The 25,366-nt window shown below is 67.9% G+C and overlaps 12 protein-coding genes across 12 annotated transcripts; 1 reads left to right on the top strand and 11 right to left on the bottom strand.

Moving 5' to 3' along the window:
* Nucleotides 1-97: 97 nt before the first annotated feature.
* On the bottom strand, nucleotides 98-1,575 carry MICPUCDRAFT_45955 (uncharacterized protein; the record flags this gene model as incomplete). Its single annotated transcript, XM_003063530.1, has 3 exons — nucleotides 1,044-1,575; nucleotides 495-841; nucleotides 98-302 (listed from the first exon to the last, which is right to left on the bottom strand). Exons 1-3 carry the CDS (start codon nucleotides 1,494-1,496, stop codon nucleotides 98-100), a joined length of 1,005 nt encoding a protein of 334 aa, XP_003063576.1. The 5' UTR covers nucleotides 1,497-1,575.
* Nucleotides 1,576-2,063: 488 nt separating this feature from the next.
* On the bottom strand, nucleotides 2,064-2,471 carry MICPUCDRAFT_53360 (uncharacterized protein; the record flags this gene model as incomplete). Its single annotated transcript, XM_003063529.1, has 1 exon — nucleotides 2,064-2,471. The coding sequence occupies one exon, from the start codon at nucleotides 2,469-2,471 to the stop codon at nucleotides 2,064-2,066; it is 408 nt and encodes a 135-aa protein (XP_003063575.1).
* A 222-nt stretch (nucleotides 2,472-2,693) lies between these two features.
* On the bottom strand, nucleotides 2,694-3,932 carry MICPUCDRAFT_53359 (uncharacterized protein; the record flags this gene model as incomplete). Its single annotated transcript, XM_003063528.1, has 1 exon — nucleotides 2,694-3,932. One exon carries the CDS (start codon nucleotides 3,930-3,932, stop codon nucleotides 2,694-2,696), a length of 1,239 nt encoding a protein of 412 aa, XP_003063574.1.
* A 77-nt stretch (nucleotides 3,933-4,009) lies between these two features.
* Nucleotides 4,010-6,307, bottom strand: MICPUCDRAFT_65710 (uncharacterized protein; the record flags this gene model as incomplete). The annotated part of the gene is made up of 3 exons (XM_003063527.1): nucleotides 4,010-4,407; nucleotides 4,585-5,038; nucleotides 5,189-6,307. The coding sequence occupies 3 exons, from the start codon at nucleotides 6,305-6,307 to the stop codon at nucleotides 4,010-4,012; spliced, it is 1,971 nt and encodes a 656-aa protein (XP_003063573.1).
* A 2,850-nt stretch (nucleotides 6,308-9,157) lies between these two features.
* On the bottom strand, nucleotides 9,158-9,733 carry MICPUCDRAFT_53357 (uncharacterized protein; the record flags this gene model as incomplete). Its single annotated transcript, XM_003063526.1, has 1 exon — nucleotides 9,158-9,733. One exon carries the CDS (start codon nucleotides 9,731-9,733, stop codon nucleotides 9,158-9,160), a length of 576 nt encoding a protein of 191 aa, XP_003063572.1.
* A 55-nt stretch (nucleotides 9,734-9,788) lies between these two features.
* MICPUCDRAFT_53356 (uncharacterized protein) lies at nucleotides 9,789-10,235 on the bottom strand (the record flags this gene model as incomplete). The annotated part of the gene is made up of 1 exon (XM_003063525.1): nucleotides 9,789-10,235. The coding sequence occupies one exon, from the start codon at nucleotides 10,233-10,235 to the stop codon at nucleotides 9,789-9,791; it is 447 nt and encodes a 148-aa protein (XP_003063571.1).
* A 160-nt stretch (nucleotides 10,236-10,395) lies between these two features.
* On the top strand, nucleotides 10,396-10,821 carry MICPUCDRAFT_53355 (uncharacterized protein; the record flags this gene model as incomplete). Its single annotated transcript, XM_003063710.1, has 1 exon — nucleotides 10,396-10,821. The coding sequence occupies one exon, from the start codon at nucleotides 10,396-10,398 to the stop codon at nucleotides 10,819-10,821; it is 426 nt and encodes a 141-aa protein (XP_003063756.1).
* Nucleotides 10,822-10,877: 56 nt separating this feature from the next.
* MICPUCDRAFT_49743 (uncharacterized protein) lies at nucleotides 10,878-11,906 on the bottom strand. Its single transcript, XM_003063524.1, has one exon. The coding sequence runs from the start codon at nucleotides 11,828-11,830 to the stop codon at nucleotides 10,931-10,933; it is 900 nt and encodes a 299-aa protein (XP_003063570.1). The 5' UTR covers nucleotides 11,831-11,906; the 3' UTR covers nucleotides 10,878-10,930.
* Nucleotides 11,907-12,199: 293 nt separating this feature from the next.
* On the bottom strand, nucleotides 12,200-12,397 carry MICPUCDRAFT_22897 (uncharacterized protein; the record flags this gene model as incomplete). Its single annotated transcript, XM_003063523.1, has 1 exon — nucleotides 12,200-12,397. A coding segment is annotated over one exon (198 nt), but the record flags the coding sequence as incomplete, so codon positions are not given.
* An 861-nt stretch (nucleotides 12,398-13,258) lies between these two features.
* Nucleotides 13,259-14,242, bottom strand: MICPUCDRAFT_53352 (uncharacterized protein; the record flags this gene model as incomplete). The annotated part of the gene is made up of 1 exon (XM_003063522.1): nucleotides 13,259-14,242. One exon carries the CDS (start codon nucleotides 14,240-14,242, stop codon nucleotides 13,259-13,261), a length of 984 nt encoding a protein of 327 aa, XP_003063568.1.
* Nucleotides 14,243-18,057: 3,815 nt separating this feature from the next.
* Nucleotides 18,058-18,753, bottom strand: MICPUCDRAFT_22787 (uncharacterized protein; the record flags this gene model as incomplete). The annotated part of the gene is made up of 1 exon (XM_003063521.1): nucleotides 18,058-18,753. A coding segment is annotated over one exon (696 nt), but the record flags the coding sequence as incomplete, so codon positions are not given.
* A 3,662-nt stretch (nucleotides 18,754-22,415) lies between these two features.
* On the bottom strand, nucleotides 22,416-23,422 carry MICPUCDRAFT_11321 (uncharacterized protein; the record flags this gene model as incomplete). The annotated part of the gene is made up of 3 exons (XM_003063520.1): nucleotides 22,416-22,745; nucleotides 22,846-23,139; nucleotides 23,255-23,422. Coding segments are annotated over 3 exons (792 nt in total), but the record flags the coding sequence as incomplete, so codon positions are not given.
* Nucleotides 23,423-25,366: the final 1,944 nt, after the last annotated feature.

Raw genomic sequence — 25,366 nt, 5'->3', positions numbered from 1 at the left:
GCGATCGACGGAGAGAAGAGAAGAGAAGAGAAGAGGCGGCGAGGGGGGGGGGGCGAAGTTGTAACATGATCAGAATCCATCCTCCAAAATTTTATGATTACACGAGCAAGGACGTCGTCTGGAGCTTCTCCGCGAGCATCAGCTGCATCTTCGTGATGTTCGCGAGGTACCGCGTCAGCAGCACGTCCGCGACGGAGTCCCCGAACAGCTTCTCGAACTGCTCCTTGGTCAGCCGCGGCACCGCCGACAACGCGTCCGACAGATGCCGGCCAATCTCCGCATCCGCCGGCGCCTTCCCGTCGCTGAGGGTAATTGTCCATACGAGCGATGATATCGGGGTGGAGTTGAAAGGCGTCAGAGGCGGAGTTGAAAGGCGCCGAGGGCGGGCGTTGAAAGGGAGGGACCCTGGGCGGAGAGTGACGCCGGGAAAAGTCCTTAAGGATCGGCGTTCACCACGCCGACGCGGTCGTATGGGGACCAGTGTATGGACGCACCACACCGCCGCGACGTGCTTCGCCGCGTCGTCGAGCATCCCGGACAGCTTCGCGACGGTCTTCTGTAAGCCGTCCGCGCCGCTGACGTCGTCGGACGTGGACGCGTCCGAGGACGGCGCGCAGAGCCTCGCTACGCCCACGCGCTCCGCCTCGTCGAAGACGTTTGTAAGATTGATCTCTTGGAAGTGGATCGCCGCGGGCGGCTTCGCGGCGGACGCGGAGGCGTCGTCGCCGGGCCCCGTCGCCGCGGCGTCGTCGCCGTCCTCGCCCGGCGCGGTCTCCTTCTTCTCCGCGATCGCCGCCGCCGCGGCAGCCTTGTCCCCCGCGGCGTCCGCCGCCGATTTCGCCTGGCGGGACGAGGAGGGAGGAGGTTTTCGCGAAGAGAAGAGAACGACGCGTCAGTCGGCGATTTGAAAGGAAACGTTTCATCGCGAGAGCGGGCCGTCGTCGATGAAATCGCGTCGGTCGATCGGATCGAAACGAATCGACTGATCGATCGACGCGCGAGCGAGAGAGGGGCGATCGACCGATCGAACGCTCGCGACGCGCCTGCGCGCCGATCGCGATGCTGCTGCCGGTCCACGCTCGCATCAGCTTCGCGCGATCGTTAAACCCGACGTCCAACGTGACGTGCACCGGGTTCTGGCACTCGTGCGAGTAAAACTCGTGAATCAGCGCGTCCGTGGGGACGACGCCGTCGCCCGTGCTGTACCACCCGACGATCTTTTCGCTCGGGTTCACCTTTTGGTGGAGCTCGATCATCGCGCGGTGGAACTCCACGTCCACGTACACGGTGTCGTTCTGCTCGTTGTGCGGGACCGCGTAGCAGTTTCGGACGTCCACGACGCCGTCCACGCCGACGCTGCCGAGCAGCGTGCCGATGACGCGGTCCTGCGCCTCCGCGCGGCGGACGAAGGAATCGCACGCGTTGAACACGACGACGGGGTGAACCCTAGCGCCGGCCACCTTGCCGGCGCCGGCGACGGGGAGGAACGCGACCATGAGGGATGCCGCGTTGCTTCGGTCCCTGCGTTCGGTGGAGTGGAGCGCGCGGGGGACGGCGCGCGGGGCGTGAGAGCGTGCGGCCGCGTGCGCCCGGAAGAGGGCGAGCGGAGGCGGCGTGGCGGAGCAAAAGGCGGCCACAGACGGGTAGAAGCCGCGGTCGGTTGTTTTTTCCTCCAGTCTCATGATGAGCGCAGTTTTACAGTTTAATCCTCTCACAGACAGACACGAGCGCCCTATGAGCGCGCCTACCTCCTTCTCGCCTCACGACCTCCCCTGAAGGTTCAGAAGCACCTGCTGCAGCGTCGGCTGCGACAGCGTGTACGCCTCGATCAACCCGCGAGTCGCGCCCGCGCCGCTCTTCACGCCGTCGCCCAACCCTTCGACGTCGCGCGCGTCCGCGCCCCCCGCGCTCTCGAGCTTAGGGTCGTTCCATACGAAGCGATGTCGGGGTGGAGTTGAAAGGCGTCAGGTGGAGTTGAAAGGCGTCAGGTGGAGTTGAAAGGCGTCGCGGTCGGGTGTTGAAAGCGAGGGACCCTGGGCGGAGAGATGCGCCGGCGAAAGTCCTTAAGGATCGGCGTTCACCACGCCGACGCGCTCGTATGGGGACCAGTGTACAGAACGCGCCTTAGCGCACAGGCGCGCGAGACCGGGAAGCGACAGCCGAGAGAGCTCGTACGCGCATCCGACGCCGCCGTCGAACGACGCGGTCTCCGACGTCAGCGCGCTCGGGGCGACGGAGCGGACGACCGCGTGGCACGCGGCGACGTCGTCGGGGCTCGCTGACGTGGCGGTATCGGATTGGTCGGACGGCGCCGCCGCCGCGTCGTCGCCGCCGCCGCCGCCGCGGAGAGTCACCCGCAAATGGTACGACAGCCCGTGCCGCGCTTTCATGCGACGCGGCGTGTCCACCGCCGCGACGTCGCCGTCCACGAGCGCGCAGACGCGCGTGCATATCGCCTCGACCTCGTCCATGGCGTCGGAGGACACGAGCGCGCCTCCGCCTCTCGCGGCGTGCCTTCGAGGGTCGAGGGTTCATTCAAAGCGACGTCGGGGCGGAGTTCAAAGGCGTCAGAAGCGGAGTTGAAAGGCGTCGACGTGTGCCGGGATTGAAACCGAGGGGTGGGCGGAGAGAAACGCGCGCGGGCAAACTCCTTAAGGAATGGCGTGCACCACGCGAACGGGGTCGTATGGGGACTAGTGCGATACTAGGACGCGCCTTTGAATCCGCGCCCAGATGGCGCGCCTCGCGTGCGAGTCCACCGCGCGCGTCGGCGCGTCCAAGAGAAGAAACATCGGATCTCCGAGGAGGGCGATCGCGACGGCGAGCTGCCGCCGCCGCGACGCGCTGAGCTCGCGCGCGGGCGCGTTCAGAATCGCGGCGGCGGCGGCGTCTCCCGCGCTCGCGTTTTTTTGCCCCCTCCCGAAGGTTCGCGCGAACCAGTTCCCACCACCGCCGCCGACGCCGTCGTCCGCGAAGCCGTCGTCCCGAAACGTTTCGCCGTCGGCCGTTATCCCGTCGCCGCCGCCGCTCGTGCCGTTCTGCTGCGCCCCTCCCCCAGCCTTCACGAGCGTCAGCCCGACAGCCTCCGCGGCGGCGTACGCGACCGTGCGCGGGCGATCCAACCCGTGAATCGTCGCGTGCAGCGTCAAATGTTCGAGGACGCTCAATCGCTCCCACAGCGCGTCGTCCTTCAGGCACACGCCGACAGCGCCGCGCTCTAACGCGACGACGCCGTTCCTCCGCAAGCTCCTCGCCCTGCGCCCGCCGATCTCAGGCGGTGACGTGGCAGATGCGGATTGGTCGACGGACGTGACGAGGACGTCCCCGCCGAACGCGTCGACGCCGGCGGCGCATCGCAACGCGGCTTCCTTCCCGGACGACCGCGCGCCGCCGACGAGAGCGACAACCTCGCGCGGGGCGACGCCGAGGTAGAGGTTACACACCGCGCCCGCGCCGGGGCCTTCCGTGACCGCGACGGGGAGGTCGCTGAAGTCACTGAAGTCATCGCTGACGTGCATCTGCCGCCGCGGCGCCGGCGCGCTCACGCCGACGGCGGCGAAGAGATACGGCGGCGGCGCGTCGTCGTCGGAAGAAGAAGACGAACGAACGTCAACCGTCCCCGCCTCCGCGTCCGCTTCCGCGTCCGCCACCTGCTGCTGCTGCTGCGCGACGGTTCGCGCGCGAACCGCCGCCGCGAGGTCCGCGGCCACCTGCGCCGCGGCGTCGTCCTCCCCGATCGGCTGCGGCCCGCCGTGCGTCGCCGCGAATCGCTGCACTCTTTCGCGCTCCATCACCGCGTCGTTCCCCGCGGCGGCCTCCGCTTCCGCCGCGCCGATCACGTTCACGCCGTCGCGCAGCCGCCGCGCGTGGTCGCGCTCCGCGTGCAGGAGCAGCGCGGCCCACAAAAACCACCCGACGACGGCGCCGCGCATCCCGACCGGGATGAGCTCGTCCTCGAAAAAGTCTGATGAGGGTCGAGGGTCCATTCAAAGCGACGTCGGGGTGGAGTTCAAAGAAAGGCGTCAGAAGCGGAGTCGAAAGGCGTCGCGGTGTGTCGGGATTGATTGAAACCGAGGGGTGGGCGAAGAGAGACGATCGCCGGGCAAAGAAGAAACTCATTATTAAGGATCGGCGTGCACCGCACGAACGCGGTCGTATGGGAACCAGTGTGGAAATAGAACGCGCCCGACGCGCGCGGCTCCCTCGGGCCGTTGTCGTCCGAGAGCGCTTTCCAGCACACCAAGTGCGAGCCGCCCAACAGAGCGTACGGCGGGAAAACCGCGCTGACGATGAGGTGATAGTGCGACGTGCTCTCGTCCTCGCCGTCGAGCGGGAGGAGTATGAGCACCGCGAACAGGGACAGGACTTGGAACCCGGTCGTCATCGCGTGCGAGGCGTTGAAGGCGTCTATACGAGCGAACGTCGGGGTGGAGTTGAAAGGCGTCAGAAGCGGAGTTGAAAGGCGCCGAGGGCGGGTGTTGAAAGCGAGGGATGAGCGGAGAGATGAGCCGGCAAAAGTCCTTAAGGATCGGCGTTCACCACGCCAACGCGGTCGTATGGGGACCAGTGTGAGATAGAACGCGCCTTCGAACGAAAAGGACATCGCGTAGGCGCACAAGATGAGCGACGGAAACGCGCTCAAAAGGACGCACAACGCCGCGGGCGCGGCGGCGTCGTCCCACGGCGCGACGCCCACGGACGTCCCGCACAGCGCGACGAGGAATATCGACGCGACGGAGAGCGCCAGGTCGACGAGCAGACCGCCGGTCCAGTACGCCGCGGGAGAGAGTCCCGAGAGCGTCAACGTCAACCTGTGCGAGCTCACGCGTTCGTTCGTCGCCGTCGCCGCGACGCGCACGGGGACGTACAGCAACGCGACCGGGACAGCCATCGACGCGAGGTAGCTCCATGCGCTCCCGAACGGCGTCTCGTACGGTAAGTGCGCCGCGACAGCGGTCACATTCGCGGCGCTCGCGGCGCCGGCGGCCGTCTTGTTCGCCGCGACGGCGCGAATCGCGGAGGTGTACAAGTTCGACACCTGGGCGAAGCGATCGGGAACGCGTCGGTCAGTCGAACGTCTTACCGGTCAAACGTTGAAAGGGAAGCGCGGGTGAAGAGTGACGACGGGAAAAGTCCTTAAGGAATGGCGTTCACCACGCGAACGGGGTCGTATGGGAAGCAGTCTCACCGTCCTCGGAAGGACGTGGACGTCCGCGAGCGGATCGTACGTCACCGTCGCTCGCACGACGCACGCGGCGAGGTTCACTTCCGTGAACGACACGTGGAGGGCGTTCGCGCCGGGGTTCGCGACGACGCTCGCGAGCGCGCCGGTCGTCGCCGCGAGGTTCGCCGCCTCGGACGACCCGAGCGCGGCGGTCATCACCGCCGCCGCGTCGGACGCGGCGTCATGTCCGACAGTGTCGGACACGCTGTACGACACGCGCGTCGCGTCGTCGTCCGCCGCCGCGGACCCGGACGCGGCGGGGACCCACCGCGCGTACGTCGAGACTCGGTGCTCCGGCCTCGCGTTCCGCACCGCGGTTTGAATCGACAACAGGAGCAACGCGACGACGGCGGGGAGAAGAAACAACGCGCACGTGCTCCACGGCGTGCGCGCGTACTCTTTCAATCGCAGCGACGCGATCGCCGCGGTGTCGCGCGCGAACGCGGCGTTGCCTCGCTTGCGCCCGACGCGCGCGCGGTGGAGCTCGACCGCGCTGGAAGATCCGCCGCCTTCGTCGTCGTCGCCGTCGCCGCCGCCGAGCCCGAGCCCGAGGAGTCCTCGCGTCAGGGAGTCGTCCCCGAACGCGAGGACGCCCGCGTCGAGCGGTAAGAGCGTCTCGGACTCCTCCTCCGCCTCCTGCCCGAGCTTCGTGAAGACTTCGTCCAACGACGTCGCCTCGAGCGCGGCGTCCGCGATGTGTAACGCGTCCGCGGCGGACGTCAAGTCCGTGAGAATCTTCCCGAGCGGGACGTCCTCGCCGACGAGGGAAATCGTCGTCGTCGCGTCGTCTCTCGCGCCGCCGCCGCCCTCTCCATGGCGCGAGGATAACGGCAACGACGAAGACGTTACCTCCTGCGAGATGTCCGTGCGGTTCGACGCCGCGATCGAGGTGATCGTCGTCGCTTTCGGGCACCGCTCTCTCACTTTCGCGAGCACCGCCAGCCCGGGATCGCCCTCGCCCTCACGGCGCGACACCCCCGTCGGCTGCTGCTTAAACGTCACGTGAAGGCGGTAGCCTAGACCGAACAGCTTCGTGAGAAACGTCGGCGAGCCGACGCACTTGATTTTCCCGTGCGAGATCATCGCGACGCGGTCCGCGATCGAGGTCGCCTCCGTGACGCTGCGCGTCGCGATCACGATGGTGCACCGCGACTTGTACCGACGAATCAACGACCACACCATCTTCTGCAACGCCGGGTCCATGTCGTCGCTCGTGGGCTCGTCGAGGAGCACGAGCGTTCGCGGCTTCGCGGCCGGCGGTGTGGTGGTGGTACTGGGAGAAGGTGCCGAGGTGCCGTCGGTGGGTGGTGACGTGGCGGGCGCGGATTGGTCGGCGTCGCGCCTGACCGCCTCCATCGCGACGCCCGCGAACGCGAGGACGACTTGAAGCGCCCGGCGCTGCCCCGGGTCCAACTCCCTGATCGGCATGTTCGGGGTCAACCCTTCCATCAACCCCGCGTGCGTCAGAAGTTCCTCCATCGCGGCGATGTCTTCGTCGGAGTGAAACGAGTGGTACCCGTTCGATATCGACGCGCTCTCCGCGGCGATGATCTGCTTATGCAGCCGCGCGAAAAACCCGAGATGCTCCCTCGCCGTGAGCCCGCCTTCGCTCACCGCGTGCTGCGCGCACAGCCCCACGGACACGCCCTCGCTCGCGGGGTCCCACTTCACCCGCGTCGGGGTCCCGAAGCACTCCATCTCGCCCTCCGCGCGCGCTCTGGACCCGGCGATGAGCTCGATGATCGCGGACTTCCCGGAGCCGCTGTGGCCGAGGAGCGCGAGAATCTGCCCAGAGTGCGCGGCGAGCGAGACCCCGTCGACGACGTTGACGCGTCGGTCCGCCGCGCGTCGGTTCGACCCGGACCGCGACCCGAACCACGACCGCCATCGTTTCTGTTGTTGGTTTTTGCCCCGGGCGCCGCCGCGTCCTCCCATCATCGCGGGCGTCAGCGCAAGCGCGTCGTTGACGACGACGTCGACGAGTTTGACCGTGGGCTCGAGCCGCCGCCGCCGCCGCCGCGCCGTCGCGGGCGCCGCGCTCGCGCTCGCGCTCGCTCCTTCGCCCGCCGCGGCGACGCTCTCGTCCTCCTCCCCGATGAGAACGTCTTCGAGGAGGACCTCGACCCGGCCTCCCATGGACGGGTCCTCCATCTCGAGCGCGACGGCCGCGCCGATGTCGCCGGCGCCGCCGCCGCCGCCGAACAACGCGCCGCCGCCGCGCCAAAACTGCCTCCGGAACATGAACGTCCCGTCCCCCCACCGCTTCGCGTTCTCGACGTACAGCGCGACGAGCGCGTAGACGATCGCGTCGAAGAGGAGCAAGAAGAACGCCTCGAGCGCGGTGATCGCGTGGTGCCCGCCCGCGCCGCCCGTGGACGGATCCCTTCCGATGGAATCGGACGCGAAGTTCGTCAGCGTCAACGGCGTCCCCCCCGCCTGCGCTTGCACGGCGACGTCCATCGCGCCCGCGAACGCGACGGGGGCGAGGAAGTTCGCGATCAACACCTTCCACGCCGGCGCGCCGAACAGCGTCTGCGGGATGAATATCGCGGCGGATAACACGAGCGAAGACCCCACCGCCGCTTCCGCGGCGCGGCGTTTTTTGAAAATCGTCGCGATGAGAAACCCGAGCGACGTCGCCGCCGCGGCGTACGCGGACGTGAGCAACAGCAACGGCGGCGCGGATATTAGGTCGAAGAACCCGAGAAACACGGTCGCGAACACGAGGAATCCCCCGCTCGCGGCGTTGGAGCATACGGTCAAGAGCGCGGTCCCGACCCAGTACGCCGCGGAGGTGAGCCCCGCGGCTTGGAGCGTCTCCTTGGCTCGCGACGCGCGGTCGTCCAGGATCACTGCGAACGTCGGGGTGGAGTTCAAAGGCGTCAGTTGGCGTTGAAAGGCGTCGAGGGCGGGGGGATTCAAAGCGAGGTGTGGGCGCAGAGAGACGACGGCAAAAGTCCTTATGGATCGGCGTTCACCACGCCAACGCGGTCGTACGGGAAGCAGTCTCGCAACAAAACGCGCGGCGCACCTCGCGTCGACGCGTAGAGGGTGTTCACGAGGCACCCGGTCAGATACACCGCGGCGAACAGACGCATGGTGACGCTGCCGAACCCGCGGTCGTACTCCGGCAGCGGCGCTTGCGCGTACGCGATCTCGACGGTGAGGGCACCACTCGATGCTGATATGTTGGCGGCGGCGGCGTCCGGGCCGCATCCGAGCGATGAATCGCCGCCGCCGTCGCCGACGGCGCGTTGCCCCAGCGCCGACGCCATCGCGCTCTGCAAGTGCAAAAACCCCGTGCTCAGGTAACTCATGGACGAGCACAGCGTCGGCAACGTCCCGCGGCCCTTCGGGGAGTACAGAGACCCGTCCGCGGCGATCTGCGGGCGGCACTCGTCGCCGACGCTCTCGCCGCCGTCGAGCCCGCCGCCCGGGACGTATCTGATGGTCGTTCCATACGAAGCGACGAATGTCGGGGTGGAGTTCAAAGGCGTCAGGGGTGGAGTTCAAAGGCGTCGAGGGCGGGGATTGAAAGCGAGGGCTGGGAGGACAGCAACGCCGGGCAAAGTCCTCAAGGAACGGCGTTCACCGCGCGGACGCGGTCGTATGGGGACCAGTGCGAGATAGGACGCACGATCCGTTCATCAAAATCTGAAACGACTCGTCCACGCGGAGCGTTTCGTCCAGGGGCGGCGGCGCGCCCGCGGGGGGTAACCCCGCGGCGGCGTTCGAGAGGTCCCTGAACGCGTCGCGCGCGGGGAGGAACCGCGGGAAGACGACGCCGGCGTACACCGAGTGCGGCTGCGGGTCGTTCCATACGAAGCGATGATATCGGGGTGGAGTTGAAAGGCGTCAGAAGCGGAGTTGAAAGGCGTCGAGGTCGGGGATTGAAACCGAGAGGTGGGCGGAGGGAGACGACGGCAAAAGTCCTTAAGGATCGGCGTTCACCACGCCGACGAGGTCGTATGGGAACCAGTGTGATGAGATAGAACGCGCCTGCGTCTTGTAAAACTCCACGAGCGCCGATTCCGTCTCGAAGCCTCGCATGGTGAGCTCGCCCGTCCACTCCGCGTGCAGCCGCGGCGCGGAGTCCGCGACCCTCGGGAGCACGTCCGCCATGAGCGCGTTAATCGACGCGTAGTTGTTCGGCGCGTACCCCACGACGTGCTCGTGCGTCGCGCGCACGGGGTAGTACCAGCACACCGCGCCTCTCGAGACGTTCGCGCCGGGCGGGTGCGGATCGCACGCGGTGTCGACCGCGGGGAGTTTCGGGACCGCGGGGAGGGATTCCTCGCCGATGATGACCTCGAGGACGATGAGCGCGAAGACGATGACGACGGGGAGGAGGAGGTCCCGCAGCGTTTTCTGATGGAGGGAGGGAAGGAAGGGAGGGATGGAGGGGGGCGGGCGTTCAGCGGCGAGATCGAAGAAGGCGGGAGGAAGAAAAACGATGGACGTCCTCGAGCGCCCGGACGCGGCCGGCGACGCGCCTCGATGTCGCGCCATCGTATCGTCCACCCGCGAGCGAACACCGCGTTCGCCTGGACATACGCGATCGGCATCACGCGCGGGTGCGCCGTCGCCTCCATCGCGAGTGGTGCGCAGCGCGCGGCCGCAGTGACGCTTCGCCGGGCGCTGCGCGGACCGGAGCGGAGTGTTCTGTTTTCGCGCCAGCTGGCTGGGAGCGGGAGTTCGACTTTCCGTGTCGAGCGAGGAGGGGCGCGCGCGCTGCGCACTCCTCGACGCGCGCGCCTTCCACCCCGCGCGTCGTGATGACGAGATCTCGACGCCCGAAGGCTTCTCCTCCTGATCCGAGCGCCGCCCCCGCCGCTGCCACCCTCGGCGACGTCCTCGCCGCCGAGCCCGCCCTCGCGTGTCTCGTCTTCTCGTTCCTGCCGAACGCGCGCGACCGCTGCGCGCTCGCGCGCGTCGGTCGCGTCTTCCGCGACGCGGACGCGCGAGTCGCGTCGTTGCCCGCGGCGTTCGATCGAGCTGAACGAGGATTCATCTCTGGCGATGCGGTCAAGTATCTGATGCGCCACGACGGCGTGCTGAGCTTGCCGAAGGCGCGCGTCGAGGAGCTTCTCGCGTCGGTGACGCGGGGGTTTGAGGGAAAAATTTACTCTGGCTTCCAACTCGTCGCTGTCGTTCCGTGTGGTTTCGAACCCATGAGCGAGAAGGCCAAACGTTTCTGTGGCTGGGCCGCTTACGCTGGCGAACTCGAGCTGCTCAAGTGGCTGCGAGAGAACGAGTATCCTTGGGCTGATACTTGCACGAAAGCCGCCAAGCGAGGTCACCTGCACGTTCTCGAGTGGGCGCGAGAGAACGGCGCTCCGTGGGACGCGACAGTTTGTAGCGGCGCGGCATACTCTGGTCATTTTCACGTTCTGAAATGGGCGCTAACGAACGGCGCGCCTTGGGACGTACAAACTGCTCTCTCGTGTGTTCTTGGAGATCAGTTGGAGACGGCAATATGGGCTATCAGGCACGGAGCTCCGGTGGACGAGGAAACCTATGATGCGGCGGTAACACGAGGACACCGCTGGACGCCATTTGCGGAGAATGTGTGGGACATACTCATGGACGATTGGTAACGACGCGGAGTGTGGAACACGACCGCGAACGATCGCGACGCGAAGCGTATAGCAAAGAATAAAGAATGTACTACCACACAATGAACCGCGACTACACCTCGTACACGTGCTAATCAAAGTCCGCGGCGCTGTGCCGCTCCTCCACCGCGCCCGGCCCGAACGCGTTCACCCGCATCCCCCTCTTCACCCCTTCCCGTCGTTCCAACGTCTCGCACCACCGCGTGATGTTCGCGTAGTCCTCCTTCAACGATAGAAACTCCCCAGCCTCGTAGTGCACGTCGATGCACTTCACCCACGGGTAGATCGCAAAGTCCGCGATCGTCGGCGCGTCCCCGTATCGGTCGTCGTTTCGTTCCACCACGAAGGTTTTCCCCGCGAGTTGCTTATCCAACACGTCCAGCTGTCGCTTCGTCTCCATCGCGAACCGGTCGATCGCGTACTGATAGTTCGCGGGCGCGTAGTTGTAGAAGTGCCCGAACCCGCCGCCGATGTACGGCGCGGAGGCAGCCTGCCAGAAGAGCCAGTTGAGGCACTCCGTCCGTCCGCGCGGATCGACGCGCGCGCTCGGTAGAAACTTTTCTCCGCTCGCGCCGGCGGCTTCGCACAGGTGCAACAAGATGTGGCAGCTCTCGAACACCCGCGTCGGCGGCGCGCCGTGACTTTTCGCGTCCCTGTGATCCATCAGCACCGGGATCTTCGAGTTCGGGTTCGCCTCCACGAACCCGGAGCTGAACTGCGCGGGCGGATCGGCGACGATGTCGCATTTCCACGCGTCGTAGTCGAGCCCCAACTCTTCGAGCAACACCGTCACCTTCTGCCCGTTCGGCGTCCCGAGGGAGTACAGCTGCAGAGGGTGCTTCCCGACTGGGAGGGCTCTTTCGAACCGCGCGCCCGCGGTCGGGCGGTTCATCCCGCCAAACTTCCCGCCGAGGTCGCCTGGGGGCGTCCATCGCTCGGGAACGACGTATTTTTCGGGGAAGGATGGCTTCGCGTCGTGCTTCGGCGCCATGCGCGTCGACGCCGCGCACGCGAACGACGACGACCGGGGGTGGAGTGAGGGTGTCCTGGACGCGCGGCAGCGGGCGAGGGCTCGGAGCATGCGGCGGCGCGGTCGAGTCTGACCGCGATGAGATGCGATTGGTTCGGGAAAGGTTTTCCCGCGGCTGACGTGACGCGTCGCGCGAAGCGCCTGGCAGCGCGTGTCGCACCGACCGACGTCAGTTCACGTCACTACCGCGGTCTACAAGACTAGTCTAGTCTAGTTACTACTGCCGGCATCGCTTCCACTTCTCTCGTTCGCCCGCGAAAGGCCTCACGGAACGGCGTGCACCGCTCGAACGCGGTCGTATGGGCACCAGTGCGAGAAGAACGCGCCTCGTCAGTACCCCCCGCCGCGGTTGACTCTGTCGACGTCGCCGGCGTTGAAGTTTCCCGGCAACTCGCGGAAGTTTTCGTTGAACAGCGAGTACGCGCTCGCCTCGCCGGGCTTTTTCGTCCCGAGCCCGGCGAACACGAGGAAGAACCCGGTCGCTAAGAGAAACAGCGGCGCGTGGTCGTACCTGGACGGAATTGCGGCGGCGGGGAGAAGAACCGGTCAGGCGTCGTGCGCGCTTTTCTTTTCGCCGCCCCGAACGACGAACGAACGAAGAGACGGAGGAAAAAAATGAATTGTTCGCCCCCGCGCACCTCCACGACGCGCGGCACAGCGTCAGCCACACCACCACCCCCGCGTAGGTCCTCAGCCGCACGCGCAGTATCCCGTGCGCGAGCGCTTCCGGGAGCTTCACGCGGTGCTGGAGGAACCGGAGAAGCCGCAGACGCGTTCGCGACGTTCGCGCGCGATCGAGGCGGCCGAAGGGGAATCGAACCGCGTCGTCGTCGTCGTCGTCGTCGTCGTCGTCGTCGCGCGTCCCTCCCGCGCGTCCGCCGCGGTTCACCGGCTCGGGCGCGAGCGCGACGAGGACGGTGTCGTCCGGTTTGATGGGCGCGATCCTGGAGTCGTCCTGCGGGCGAGAGGGGGAAGAGAGAGCGCGCGTCGCGTCGTCAGCGACGCGGGCGCGTCGGTGATGGATGTGGGCACCCGAGCGCGCGCGAGCGAGCGATCGCGATCGTCGCGTCGGTCGCACCTCCAGCGTCGCGCCTCGGAGGATGAGCCTCGCGCGCGCCGGCGGGACGTCCGCGGCCTGCGCGGCGGTCTTCCTGAGCTCCCCGACGAGGCACTTATCGGGGACGTCGATCACCGCGGACCACCCCATGCGCGGCGTGCGCACGGTCAGACGCATCGCGGGCGGGGGCGGGGAGGATCTCGCGCGGGCGAGAGTGAAGAAGAACAGAACGACGCGTCGTTGGAAGTGAAATGAACAGAAACTTGAACAAAATCTTCAACCGCGCCGTACCAGTCGCGCGGAGCAAAGCTACAACTACGCGCGAACCTTCATCACATCACCGCGACGTGCGCGCTCACCACGTCCACGTCCACGCTCTCGCGCGCGATCGCACACAGCGCGACGACGCGAACGATCGCGTCGTCGACGTCCTCGTCCCACGCGCGGCGCGACGTCTCGCGCGGCCGCCGCCGCGACGCCGCCTCGAGCGCCGCCGCGTGCCGGCTGTCGCCGGCTGTCGCGTTCGCGTTCGAACTGTTCGAACGCCGCGGGTTCGACCCCGGGCTCTTCCCAACGAACCCTCGAAACGCGCGCCAGCCCCCGGGCGTCTCCGTCTCCTGCAACTTCCCCGCGAGCGCCTGGTACGCGGGGTCTAACGCGCGCGGCGGGAGCTTGGAGAGCCTCGCGGAAAAGACGTCGTCGCGGTCTAAGGGGCGTTCCATACGAAGCGATGATATCGGGGTGGAGTTGAAAGGCGTCAGAAGCGGAGTTGAAAGGCGTCGAGGGCGGGGATTGAAAGCGAGGGGTGGGCGGAAATAGACGACGGCGAAAGTCCTTAAGGATCGGCGTTCACCACGCGAACGCGGTCGTATGGGGACTAGTGTGAGATAGAACGCGCCTCCGTCCAACGCCACCACGGCGCACGCGTCGGCGATGCCGCACAGCTCGAAGTGCATCGCGGCGTGGAACGCGACGCGCGCGGCGGACGTTCCGGGGAGCGCGGCGAAGATGATCTTCTTTGTTGTTGTCGTAACGGCCGCATCTTCGGCGTTTTCAACTCGATCGTGGAGGTTGAGCGCCGCGCGCGTCGCGCCGACGACGACGGCGGCGAATCGCGCGTCGTCGTCGTCGTTTTCGTTTTCGTTTTCGTTCCCGCCGCCGCCGCCGCCGCAGTCGCCGCCGCTGTCCCCGTCGTCGTCGTTCGAACATGGAATTAGGCCCGAGGGGAGGTGGACCCCGATCACGGGCACGCGCGCGGTCAGCGCGATCGCGGACCAGTGCTCGACGTCGCTCACGAGGTCCTGGACGAGCACCATCACGGTGTCGCGCCGTCGCGTCGCGTCCCGACGATTCTTTTGGTTTTGGTTTTTTGGGGTTGAAAGGCGTCAGTTGGCGTTGAAAGGCGTCGAGGACGGGGATTGAAAGCGTGTTGTGGGCGGAGAGAGACGACGGCAAAAGTCCTTAAGGAACGGCGTTCACCACGCGAACGCGGTCGTATGGGAACCAGTGTATAGAACGCACCTGATGCCCTTCCGCGTCCGCGTCCGCGTCCTTCTCGTCGTCGAGCAACGCGCGCGATAGGACGTTTAATCCGAGCACGGCGCCGCCTAACGACTCGTCCAGCGCGGGTAACCTCACCCCGGGGTTCCCGCGGACGGCGTCGACGACCACCCCGGGACGCGTCCAGCACGGAAGTCCGAGCCTGCCGCGACTCGCGGGGGCGTCTGAGGGCCGTTCTATACAAGCGAATGTCGGGGTGGAGTTCAAAGGCGTCGGTTGGAGTTGAAAGGCGTCGAGGGCGGGGATTGAAAGCGAGGGGTGGGCGGAGAGATGCGCCGGCAAAAGATCTTAAGGATCGGCGTCCACCTCGCCAACGCGGTCGTATGGGGACCAGTGTATAGAACGCACCTGACGCGGCATCCGCGTCGCGCATGTCGTGCCACGTCTCGGCGACCCACGGCGCGAAGTCGTACCCGAGCTCGCCGTGCGTTTCCAAGGCGCGCTCCGCGTCGTTTAGGGTCACTATCGGCGCCGTCGTCGTCGTCGCTGCTGTCGTGGTGGTTGGTAACGCTTCGTTGGAAGCCGTTTGTGGTTTAACGACGACGTCCCCCCACGCCCGCGATAGCTCGCGCGTCAAATGCGGCGCGATCGTGTGCGTCTGAGGGCCATTCCATACAAAAACAGTTCACCGGTCAGTTGAAATGGGGAGCGATCAAATGTTGAAACCGAGCGGTGGGTGAAAAACTTTTGTATAGAACGCACCAGATCCCCGCCGTCCTCCTCCGGCGTCATCAAGTTCATGTGACTCCCTTGGCAGTGCACGATCTCCAGGTGATCGCACGCGAGCGCCCAGGCGTACCCGCTCACGGAGCGTAACACCGCGCCGCCGTGTTCCATCTGTAGGTCGGTCTCGAACAGCGCGCTGCTCTCGTCCGAGGCTTTGTACACCGTGACTTTGCCGCGGACTCGGTGGAATATTTTTGTGTTTTTTTTCTCGCCGTCGCCGCCGTCGTCGTCGTCTTCATCGTCCGCGTTCCCGCGCAGCATCTTCCACGCCTTCACGTCGCACGTCCCGTCCGCCTCGTTCCTCACGATCCCGCTGTTCCACTGCGCGGCGTACGGCCCCGCGCTGATCTCTTCGTCCATCGCTCTCGCGTCGACGACGCGTCCGGTGGCTTGAAACGTGACGTCTTCAAACGTGGCGTACTTTTCATCCCGGGTCATCCCCGACCACCCGGCGGCGATCGTGTCGAAGTGAAACGACGTCAGCACGACCTCCATGTACGCGAGGCCGGTGCTCTCTTCTTCTTCGTCGTCGGAGGAGGAGTTGGAGTTGGCACCCTCTTCTTCTTCTTCAGAGTTGGCACCTCCCCCCGGAACGTCGTTCCACTCGCTCTTGAATTGCACCGGATGCGGCGCGTCGAATAAGAAGCACGACACCTCTCGTCCGTGCTCCGTCTCTAGGCACACCGCGGACTCCACCGCGAGAAGCCCGCCGAGGGAGTGCCCTCCGATCGCGATAATTCCGTCCGGCTGCGACGTCGCGATGCGCGACGCGTGCGTCCGCGCCGCTTCCGGCCACGGCGTGGACGTGGTGTCTCGCTCCAGGGTCATCACCGGATGGTCTCCCAGAGGAAGCGCGTGGACGAGTTTCATGTACGCCAAGGGACCGTCCCCGAACGCGGGCGCGCCGAGGAATAACGCGGGCGGCGGTTTGCGCGCCGGCTTCAGCGATTTGATCATCCCGTCGTCGGCGACGGAGAGGTCGCGCGCGACGGCGGCGACGGCGGGAGACGTTCCCGGACGCCGCGCGGAAATTTCATCCGAAATTTCATCCGCCGCCGCCGCCGCCGCCGCCGCCGCGACGGCGTTCGTCACCCTCTCGACGATCGCGCCCATCGTCGGCAACGTCGCCACCTCCGAAACGTCCAACGGCACCCCCACCGCGGATTGCACCGTCGTCACGAACTCCACCGCGGCGATAGAGTCGATCCCGGCGTCGAGGAGCGGCGCGTCGACGCTCACCGCGACGCCGCCGGCGAGGTCGGCCGCGACGGCGGCGACGACGGCGGCGACGTCCGACGCGGCGACTTTCGGAGACGACGCCTTCGGGACGTCGTCCATCTTCGTCGTCGCGCGCGAGGACGTCGGCTCGCGCGCGTAGTCGCCGTCGTCGGGTCCCGCGGACGCCGCGGTCCCCCTGATCCCGAGAGTCCCCCGGACTGATGACCCGAAACCGACGCCGCCGACGAAAGCGCCGTCGGTCGACGCGACGAGCGAAACGGCACGCCGCGCATCGGCGTCGTCGTCGTCGGCGGCGGCGGAGGAGAACGATTTGACGGTCGCGATGTCGTACGCGCCGCGCTCGAGCGTCGCGACGATGGCGTCGATCGCGAGGGGCGCGACGCGGCCGGCGTCGCGGGTCCCGCGCGCGCTCCCCGCTCTCGCGTACGTTTCGACGCGCGTCGAGCGCCGTGCCTCGAGAATAATCGAAGCCGCGCCGCCGTCGAACGAACCCAAAGCGAACCCTGCGGCGTTCGCCGTGGCGACATCGAGCACGCGTCCGACGCGGCTTCGCATCACGATCGCGCGCGACGACGGCGCGAACACGCCGACGCCGCCGTCGACGCCGTCGACGTCCACCGCGAACCCGCCGCCGCGCCACCCGGGGTCGCCGCCGCCGCCGAGGAACGTCGCGCGCGTCAACGAAACGGTCGACTCCAGAGCGTTACCGTTAAAACGGCCAGTACTGCTTCCGCTGAACACCGCGGTCGTCGCCGCGTCGATTGCGATCGCGAGCGCGTCCGCGCGAACGAGAAACGGGCGGTCGGAAGACCCGTCGAGCGGCCGCCACTCAGGGCCGTTCTATACAAGCGAAAGTCGGGGTGGAGTTGAAAGGCGTCAGATGGAGTTGAAAGGCGTCGCGGGCGGGAATCGAAAGCGCGGGGTGGGCGGAGAGACGCGCCGGGCAAAGTCCTTAAGGATCGGCGTTCACCACGCGAACGCGGTCGTATGGGAACCAGTGTATAGAACGCACCTCAGCAGGAGACGACGCCATTCGCGCCGCGAGTCGCGAGACGCGAGTCGCGGCGACGCGCGCGAGGGCTAGCACGCCGCCGTCGGGGCCGTCCAGGCGCCACGATCGCTCGCGACGCCACGGCAGCGTGGTTTTCTCTCGCGAAGGTGCCGACGAGGGTGCTGACGTGGACCAATCATCATCTCCAGATAAGACGACGTGGACGTTGGTGCCCATGAAAGCGAACGCGCTGACGCCGGCGGCGCCGCAGGCGGCGGCGCCGCCGCCCCCGCGCGGCATGATGAAAATGCATCCAGAGTCGCCGTTACCAGTACACACGCGGTGCGACTCCAACGCGGCCGAAAGGTGTGCGTTTAGCGTTCGAAGATGCTTCAACGGCGCGATCGTGCGCGCGCGAAGGGTGGTGACGACTTCGAGGATCGCGGTCGTCCCCGCCGCGGCTTCGGCGTGACCGACGCTCGACTTTGACGCCGCCGCCGCGGTGGCCGGTAACGGCTCCATATCAGCCGTTCGTTCCATACTATCTGTACACGTGGCAGCGATCTCTCCACACGCCGCCCTCAGCGCGCTCATCTCGATGGGATCCCCGAGCGCGGTCCCCGTCCCGTGCGTGGAGACGGCGCGGGGGAACGAGGCGGGGGCGGATTCGCGCCACGCTTCCGCGATCGCCGCGCGTTGCGCGAGCCCGTTCGGCGCGGTCAGCGACCCGCTCCGTCCGTCCTGATTCGCCGCGGACGCGTCCACGCGCACGCCCAAGACGCCGATCGGCACCTTTTGATCCGAATCAGATTCGCCACCGGGTCCCGAGTGACGAAGCAGAAACACCCCGCACGCTTCCCCGCGACCGTATCCGTCCGCGCCCGCGTCGAAAGTTTTACATCGACCGTCGACGGCGAGCATCCCGGCCGCGCGGATCGCCGCGGCGTTCGTCGCGCCGAGCATGAGGTTCGCGCCGCCGCACACCGAGTGACGCGACGACGACGCCGACGACGCCGACCGTTCCGAATTCGAGTATGAATTCAAGTTCAAATTCGACAGCCGTGAGCTGTCGTCGGCGAACCCTCCCCGATGCAACGCCCCCGAGCGCGCGACGTGGACGGCGGTCAGCGCGGCGCTGCACGCGGTGTCCACCGAGACGGCGGTCGAACCGAAGCCGAACGCGAACGCGATTCGACCCGCGGCGACGCTCAGCGCGGACCCCGTCGCGGCGTACGGAGACGCGTCACCGCCGGTTCGATCCCCGCCGCCGCCGCCGCCGCCGCCGCCGCTCCCGAGGTGCGCGTATTCCATGTGTTGGATTCCGACGGCGACGGCGACGCCGCCGGGGTTTCCGACGACGGAGACGAAATCGCCGTCGCCGGCTCCGAGGAGCGCGGCGAGCGTCGACTCGAGGAGGAGGCGCTGCTGCGGGTCGACGTGTTTCGCTTCGCCGCGGTGCGCGCCGAACGCGTCCGGGTCGAAGCGGTCGACGCGGCGAAGGAGGAAAGCGCCGAAGCGCATCGGGAGGGGTGAGGACGACGACGTCGCGCCGCCGCCGCCGCCGCCGCCGCCCGTTTTTCCCATTTTCCGCGTCCCATCGCGCGCACGGGACGACGTCGGCTTCAGACGACAGCTTCAGACGACCGTCGCCGCTCGCGCTCGTCGATCCCCCGCGCACGGTATCGCACGCGTGTCCGACGATCGTCGTCGTCGGCGTCAGGCGTCGGCGCGACGGGTCGACCGCGAGCGCGGAGGAGGTTGAAAGGACCGGTTTGCCCGGTTTCGACGGTTTCGACGGCGACGCCTTCATCGCGCGAGTCACAACCTCGCCGCCGATGAACGACGCGAGCGCGGCGACGGACGGGTGATCGAACAGCGCGGTCGCGGGGATCTCCACGCCGACGTCCTTCCTCAGCGCGGCGCGGAGCTCCGTGACGCCGAGGGAGTCCAACCCCGCGGCCATGAGCGGTTCGTTTTCATCCACGGCGGCGCCGAGGACGGCGGCGACGGCGGCGGCGACGGCGGCGCCCACATCGGCGACGCGCGTCGCCTTCGCGTCCTCACAGCTGGATATGTAATCATCACCAACAATCCCAGATTCCTCTCCTCGAGCAGACGACGACACGTGTCGTATCACTCCGGTATACTCCGAAAAGAGGTGCTCCTTCGCGAGCGACGGGTGCGCGCCGAAAAACGTCGCCCACTCGAACGGAGTCACCGCCGTCGTCGCCGGCGGCGCGTCGTCGCCTCCTTCCCCGAGGATGCTCCACAACGCGGCGACGCCCACCTCCGGCTCCAGCGCGCCGACGCCCAACCGCTCTAGCCTCGCGAGCGTCGAAGACGACGCCGCCGCGTAACGGCTGGTGTTTGAGCGTTTCGCCGTCGCGGCCATCCCGGCGTCGCGTGTATTCCACGCGCCGAACTGCGCGCTTCGAACGGCGCGGCCTTCCTCGCGCGCGGCGGCGGCGGCGGCGTCGAGCGCCGCGTTCGCCGCCGCGTAGTTCGCCTGCCCGGGCGACCCGAGCAGCGCGCTGACGGACGAGAACAGCACGTCCGCGGTCAAGGGGTGCATCGTCGAAAGGAAAACCGACCCGATTGAAGCCTTCGACGCGAAGATCGATCGGACGGTCCCCGCGGTTTGCCTCGGGACGAGCGCGTCGCGAAGCGCGCCGTTGGCGCGCAGTACGATACCCGGAACCGGCCGCGCAACGCCGGAACCTGAACCGTTACATCGATCGTTGTTAAGGCCGAACCGCGCGTCCACGGACTCGCGAGACCCGCCGTCGAAGCTCTGCGCGGTGAACACGCATCGCCACCCGCCGCGCCGTCGCGACCGCGCGTTTGCGAGGTGTCCCGGTTCATCGTCAGAGGAGGGTCGCCCGGCGCGGGAGTACAGCTCGACGACGCGGACGCCGCCGCCGCCGCCGCCTTGCAAGAGCGACGTCGTCACCGCCGACGCGAGCGCGCCGTGCCCGCCGACGATCGCGATCGACGAGACGCGCGGCGGCGCCGCCGCGCGGGTCGGTCGCGGCCGCGGCAGAAGCTTCGGACGCGCGACGGCGCCGAGTGATGAGACGGAAAACGCTCCCTCGACGCCCGTTTCATCGGTCGCGCGATCCGTCAAACCTCTCTCGCGAGTGCTCGAACTCGAACTCGAACTCGGACTCGTCGTCGCGATCGTGATCGACCCGCCGAGCGCGCGAGAGGACGACACGGACGACCCGGACTCTTTGCGCGACTCCGCCTCCGCGGCGCGGACGATCCCAGAGAGACACCACTCCGACGGCGCGACGACGACGCGAACGTCGCCGCCGCCGTCGTCGTCGGGCGGCGAGCGCGCGTGCAACGCGGTCAACGCGCTCGCGGCGCATCTCACGCGGCCAACGCGCGCGGCGCGCGCGGCGCCGCCGCCGCCGCCGAAACCGGAACCGAAACCGCAGCGCGGTCGACGCGCGCGGCGCTCCGGGGTCGCTTGCCACGTCACTTCGTACGTCGGAAGCGGCGTTCGCGGCGGGGGCTCTTCTTCCCGCGAACCGCCGCCGACGGACGCGTGCGGAGAGGTGCGCCCGACCCGGGCGTAGTTGTACACCCCGCCGCAGAGTTCGGCGACGACGCCGCCGTCGCCGCGTCGACGAGAGAGGATGAAGACGCTCGCGACGACCGCGCCCGCGGATGAAGACGAAACGCCCGTCGTCGTCGTCGTCATCGGCGCCTCCTCCGCCGACGACTCGAACGCGTCCGCGGACGACGTCACGACGCATCCGCTCGCCGCGGCGAGCTCGAGCCGCCCCGCGTTCGATGACCCGCCGAGGAGGTGGTGGTCGAGCGCGAGCGCGGCCGCGTCGAGCGCGGCGGCAAGCGCGGTCGCGTCCGCGACCGCGCGCGCGGCGTCGTTTCGCCGACGTGAGGGGCGTTCTATACGAAGCGATGATATCGGGGTGGAGTTGAAAGGCGTCAGTTGGCGTTGAAAGGCGTCAAGGACGGGGATTGAAAGCGGGGGGTGGGCGGAGAGAGACCCCGGGAAAAGTCCTTAAGGATCGGCGTTCACCACGCGAGCGCGGTCGTATGGGGAACATTGTATAGAACGCACCTGAAACCGCCGCTTCCGCGTCGGAGACGCCGAAGTCGTCGCCGGATCGAGTTCGAACTACGACGATCGTCGCGACGCGCGCGCGCACGCGGACGCTGGCGGACGAGCCGCCCACGAGAGCCGTCATCTCGATGGCGCCTCGCGCGGCGTCGACGTCGACAGCGCGCGCCGCGGTCGCGTCGCCGGCGCCCCACCCCGCGTTCGATCGGACGACGGCGTCTCGAATCCCCGAAGAGGCTGCCGTTCCGCGCTCATCAAGCGCGGCGCGGACCGCGGCGACGACGACGTGCAACGCGTGCGCCGGCGCGCGACGCTCGAGCGACTCCGCCTCCTCCTGAAACACCAACCGCAGCCGCGTCGGCGTCGGGAGAGCTCGAACGGGCGCGACGCCGCGCGTCGCCGCGATCGCCGGCCACGCGCGCGTCGCCTCCGCGGCGGCCCAGCGCGCATCGACCGACCGACTGACCGCGTCGGCGCCGCGACGCGCCATCGCCACGTGCGCGTTCGTGCCCTGAAACGCAAACGCGCTGACGCCGCCGCGCGTCGACGCGGCGCGCGCGTCGACGGCGGCGGAATTACCGCGCGGCGCGACGACCCCCCCGCCGCGTCCGAACGCTTTCAGCGACGCGTCCGACGCGTGCGGGTTCATCGCGCGGAGGTGGCACTGCCCGTGCGTCGCGAGCTCCGCGAGCTGCGAGCGCAGCGTCGCGAGGCCGAGGACGCCGGCCGCGGGCTCGGCGTGCCCGCGCCATGATTTCACAGCCTCGAGAACGAGGACGACGGCAGTCGCGGTCGAGGCGTCGTCAGTCGGGGAGGACGACGTGCGGCGGCGGAGACGGAGATGAAGAAAGAAGAACGCGTCGACGGCGGCGTTGACCTCGATCGGGTCGCCGAGCGGCGTCCCCGTGCCGTGCATTTGCAGCAGGCGCGTTCCCCCGACGCGTTCCTCCGTCACGGCGCCGGAACCGGAACCGGAACCGGAACCGAAACCGAAAGCGGCTTCTCGAACGACCGCGCGCTGGGACGGACCGTTCGGCGCGGTCAAAGAGCTGCTCCGTCCGTCTTGGTTCACCGCCGACCCCGCGAACGCGACGACGGCGTCGCCCTTTATAGTATCTTCGTCTTCTTCTCTCTCGTTCGCGTCGCCGCACGCGATGAGGACGCACGCGCACGCTTCCCCGCGCCCGTACCCGTCCGCGCTCGCGTCCAATGTCTTAGGGCCATAGAAAAAAGAGTTCACCGGTCAGTTGAAAGGGGACGCGTTCAAATGTTGAAACCGGGCGATGGGTGAAAAACTTTTGTATAGAGCGCACCATACACCGCCCGAAATGTGAGAGCATTCCCGCGCCGCCGAGCGTGAGGTGCATGTCCGGGGTGAGCATCAGACTCGCCCCCGCGGCGAACGCGTGCGCTGTCCTTGGGGCCCGATCGACGCGTCCGAGTCCGTCGAACGAGCGGCGCACCGCGTCCAACGCGAACGACGCGGCGACGAGAGAGGATGAGCACGCGGTGTCGATCGCCGCGGACGCGCCCGTGAACCCGAGCGAGAACATCACGCGCCCGCACGTCACGCTGGCTTCGTTCCCGGTGCCGGTGAACGTGCCGATCTGCGGGCGATTCGATTCCATCACCGGTCAACTGAAAGGGGGGGGATGCAATCCGTTGTTGAAACTACAGGGTGGGACAGGGTGGGTGAAAAACGTTTGGATATCTAGAACGCACCTGAACGCCGCACGATTTGAGCAGTAACGCGTAATCCTTTCCGGCGACGCCGGTGAACACCGCGACGTCGTTCGTTCGCTGCTTCGCTGTCGTCGTCGCCGCCGCCGTCCACGCGGCGGATACGTCCGCGACTAAGACGCGCTGCCGCGGGTCTAAGTGCATCGCTTCGGCGTGGACGCGCACGCCGAGGAGGTCGTGATCGAACGCCGTCAACGACGACGTGGAAATAAACCCGCCAAACCGGGAACCCGGCGGCGGCGGCGCGTCGTCCCCGGCGGCGGCGCCGCGCGCGTCCACGTCCCATCGATCGCGCGGGATGGGCGCGACGGCGTCGCGCGACGAGGAGGCGCGTTCGCCGCCGGTGCACGCGTCTGCGACCGCGACCGCGCGCGGGGCGGCGCCTCCGTCGGACCCGACGACGCGGACGGGCGCGACGCTCGCTTCGTCGCCGCCGTCGCCGTCGCCGCCGCCGAAGCGTCGATGAAGGTGCGTCGCGACGGCCGCGATCGTCGGGTAATCGAAGAGCAACGTCGCGGGCAGGTCCACGCCGCCGAGTACTTTCGCCGCGATCGCGCCGCGAAGCTCGACCGCGCCGAGGGAGTCCAACCCGCTCGCCATGAGCGGCGCGTCGCGGTCGAGGGCGGCGCCTTCGCCGTCGCCGTCGCCGATGACTTTTTTCGTCTCCGCGGCGATCATCGCCTCGAGCCCGGCGACGTCCGCGTAACGACTCACATTCGAGCGTTTCGTGGTGACGACGACGGCGTCGACGATGGAACAGTCCTCTTCACTGTCGTCGTCGTCGCTCGCGAACTCGCGCAAGACGCCCGCGCGGACCTCCTCAGACGCGGCCCGCGTCGCGACGGGCCAATCGAACGCCGCGACGACGACCGACGCCGCCGACGCCGCCGCCCACCCTCCGTCGACGACGTCCTCGATCGCGCCCACCCCCACCGCGGTCTCGAGCAGCGATAGCCCGACGCGTTCGAGACGCGCGGTGGTGCGCGCGTCCGCGGCCGCCATCCCGCCGCCCCCGCCCCCGCCGCCGCCGCCGCCGCCGATCGGGCCGAACGCCGTCGCCGTCGCGGCGGCGCCCGCGCGCCTCGCCATCGCCGCCGCCGCGTCGAGCGCGGCGTTCGCCGCGGAGTAGTTCGACTGCCCCGCGGACCCGAGCAGCGACGCGACCGAGGACAGAAGGATGTCGCCCGCGCCGGCGCGCGCGGTGCCACAGAGCGTCGACGCGAGAAACGCTCCAGTGGCGACCGTTTTCGGCGCGAAGACGCCTCGCGCGGCGCCGGCGGCTTGCGACGCCGCGAGCCCGTCGCGGAGGACCCCGCCGGCGTGAATCGTGACGAGCCCCGGCGGCGCGAGCGCGATACTCGCGTCGACGTCTTCTGCGGTCGCGCCGTCGCATTTGATCGCGGTCACGAGCGTTGCGGTTGGGAAGGCGGTGTCAGTACCGGAGGAACCGGGACCGGACCCGGGGACGGCGCGCGAGGCTACGCGGCCGACGCGGCCGGCGAGCGTCATCCTGACCGTCGTCGTCGTATTTTTCGCGGCGGCGGCGAAGCGTTCCGCGGCGGCGGTGCCGACCGCGCCCAACCCTCCGACGATTCGAAAGGCGTCGGTCGTCGACGTCGGCGGCGGCGGTGCATCATACGATCCGCCGTGAGATTGTACTGTATCAAGCAATAGCATAACTGACGCGACGGATGCGTTTCGCCGCGGTCCGAAGAGCGCGGCGAGGAAGGCCCGCTGAGGGTCGTTCCATACAAGTGAACGTCGGGGTGGAGTTGAAAGGCGTCAGTTGAAGTTGAAAGACGCCGAGGGCGGGTATTGAAAGCGAGGGGTGGGCGGAGAGATGAGACGGGCAAAGTCCTTAAGGATCGGCGTTCACCACGCGAACGCGGTCGTATGGGGACCAGTGTATAGAACGCACTTGAGGCGCCGGCGTCGGCGGTCGTCGTCCAACGCGCGGGAACGACGGCAGAAGCACGTTCGCGTTCGCCGCGACGACCCTCTTCTCGCGGCGGCGGTCGGTGGTTTCGCGGATCGCGTCGTCGTCGTCGTCGTTCTCATCATCTTCATTCTCCGCGAAGAGATGAGGGGGCGACT

Source organism: Micromonas pusilla (genome assembly GCF_000151265.4).
Source record: "Micromonas pusilla CCMP1545 genomic scaffold MICPUCscaffold_15, whole genome shotgun sequence".
Classification (NCBI taxonomy): Eukaryota; Viridiplantae; Chlorophyta; class Mamiellophyceae; order Mamiellales; family Mamiellaceae; genus Micromonas; species Micromonas pusilla.
The sequence above is the reverse complement of the archived record's forward strand: the minus strand, read 5'-3'. Positions and strand labels throughout refer to the sequence as shown.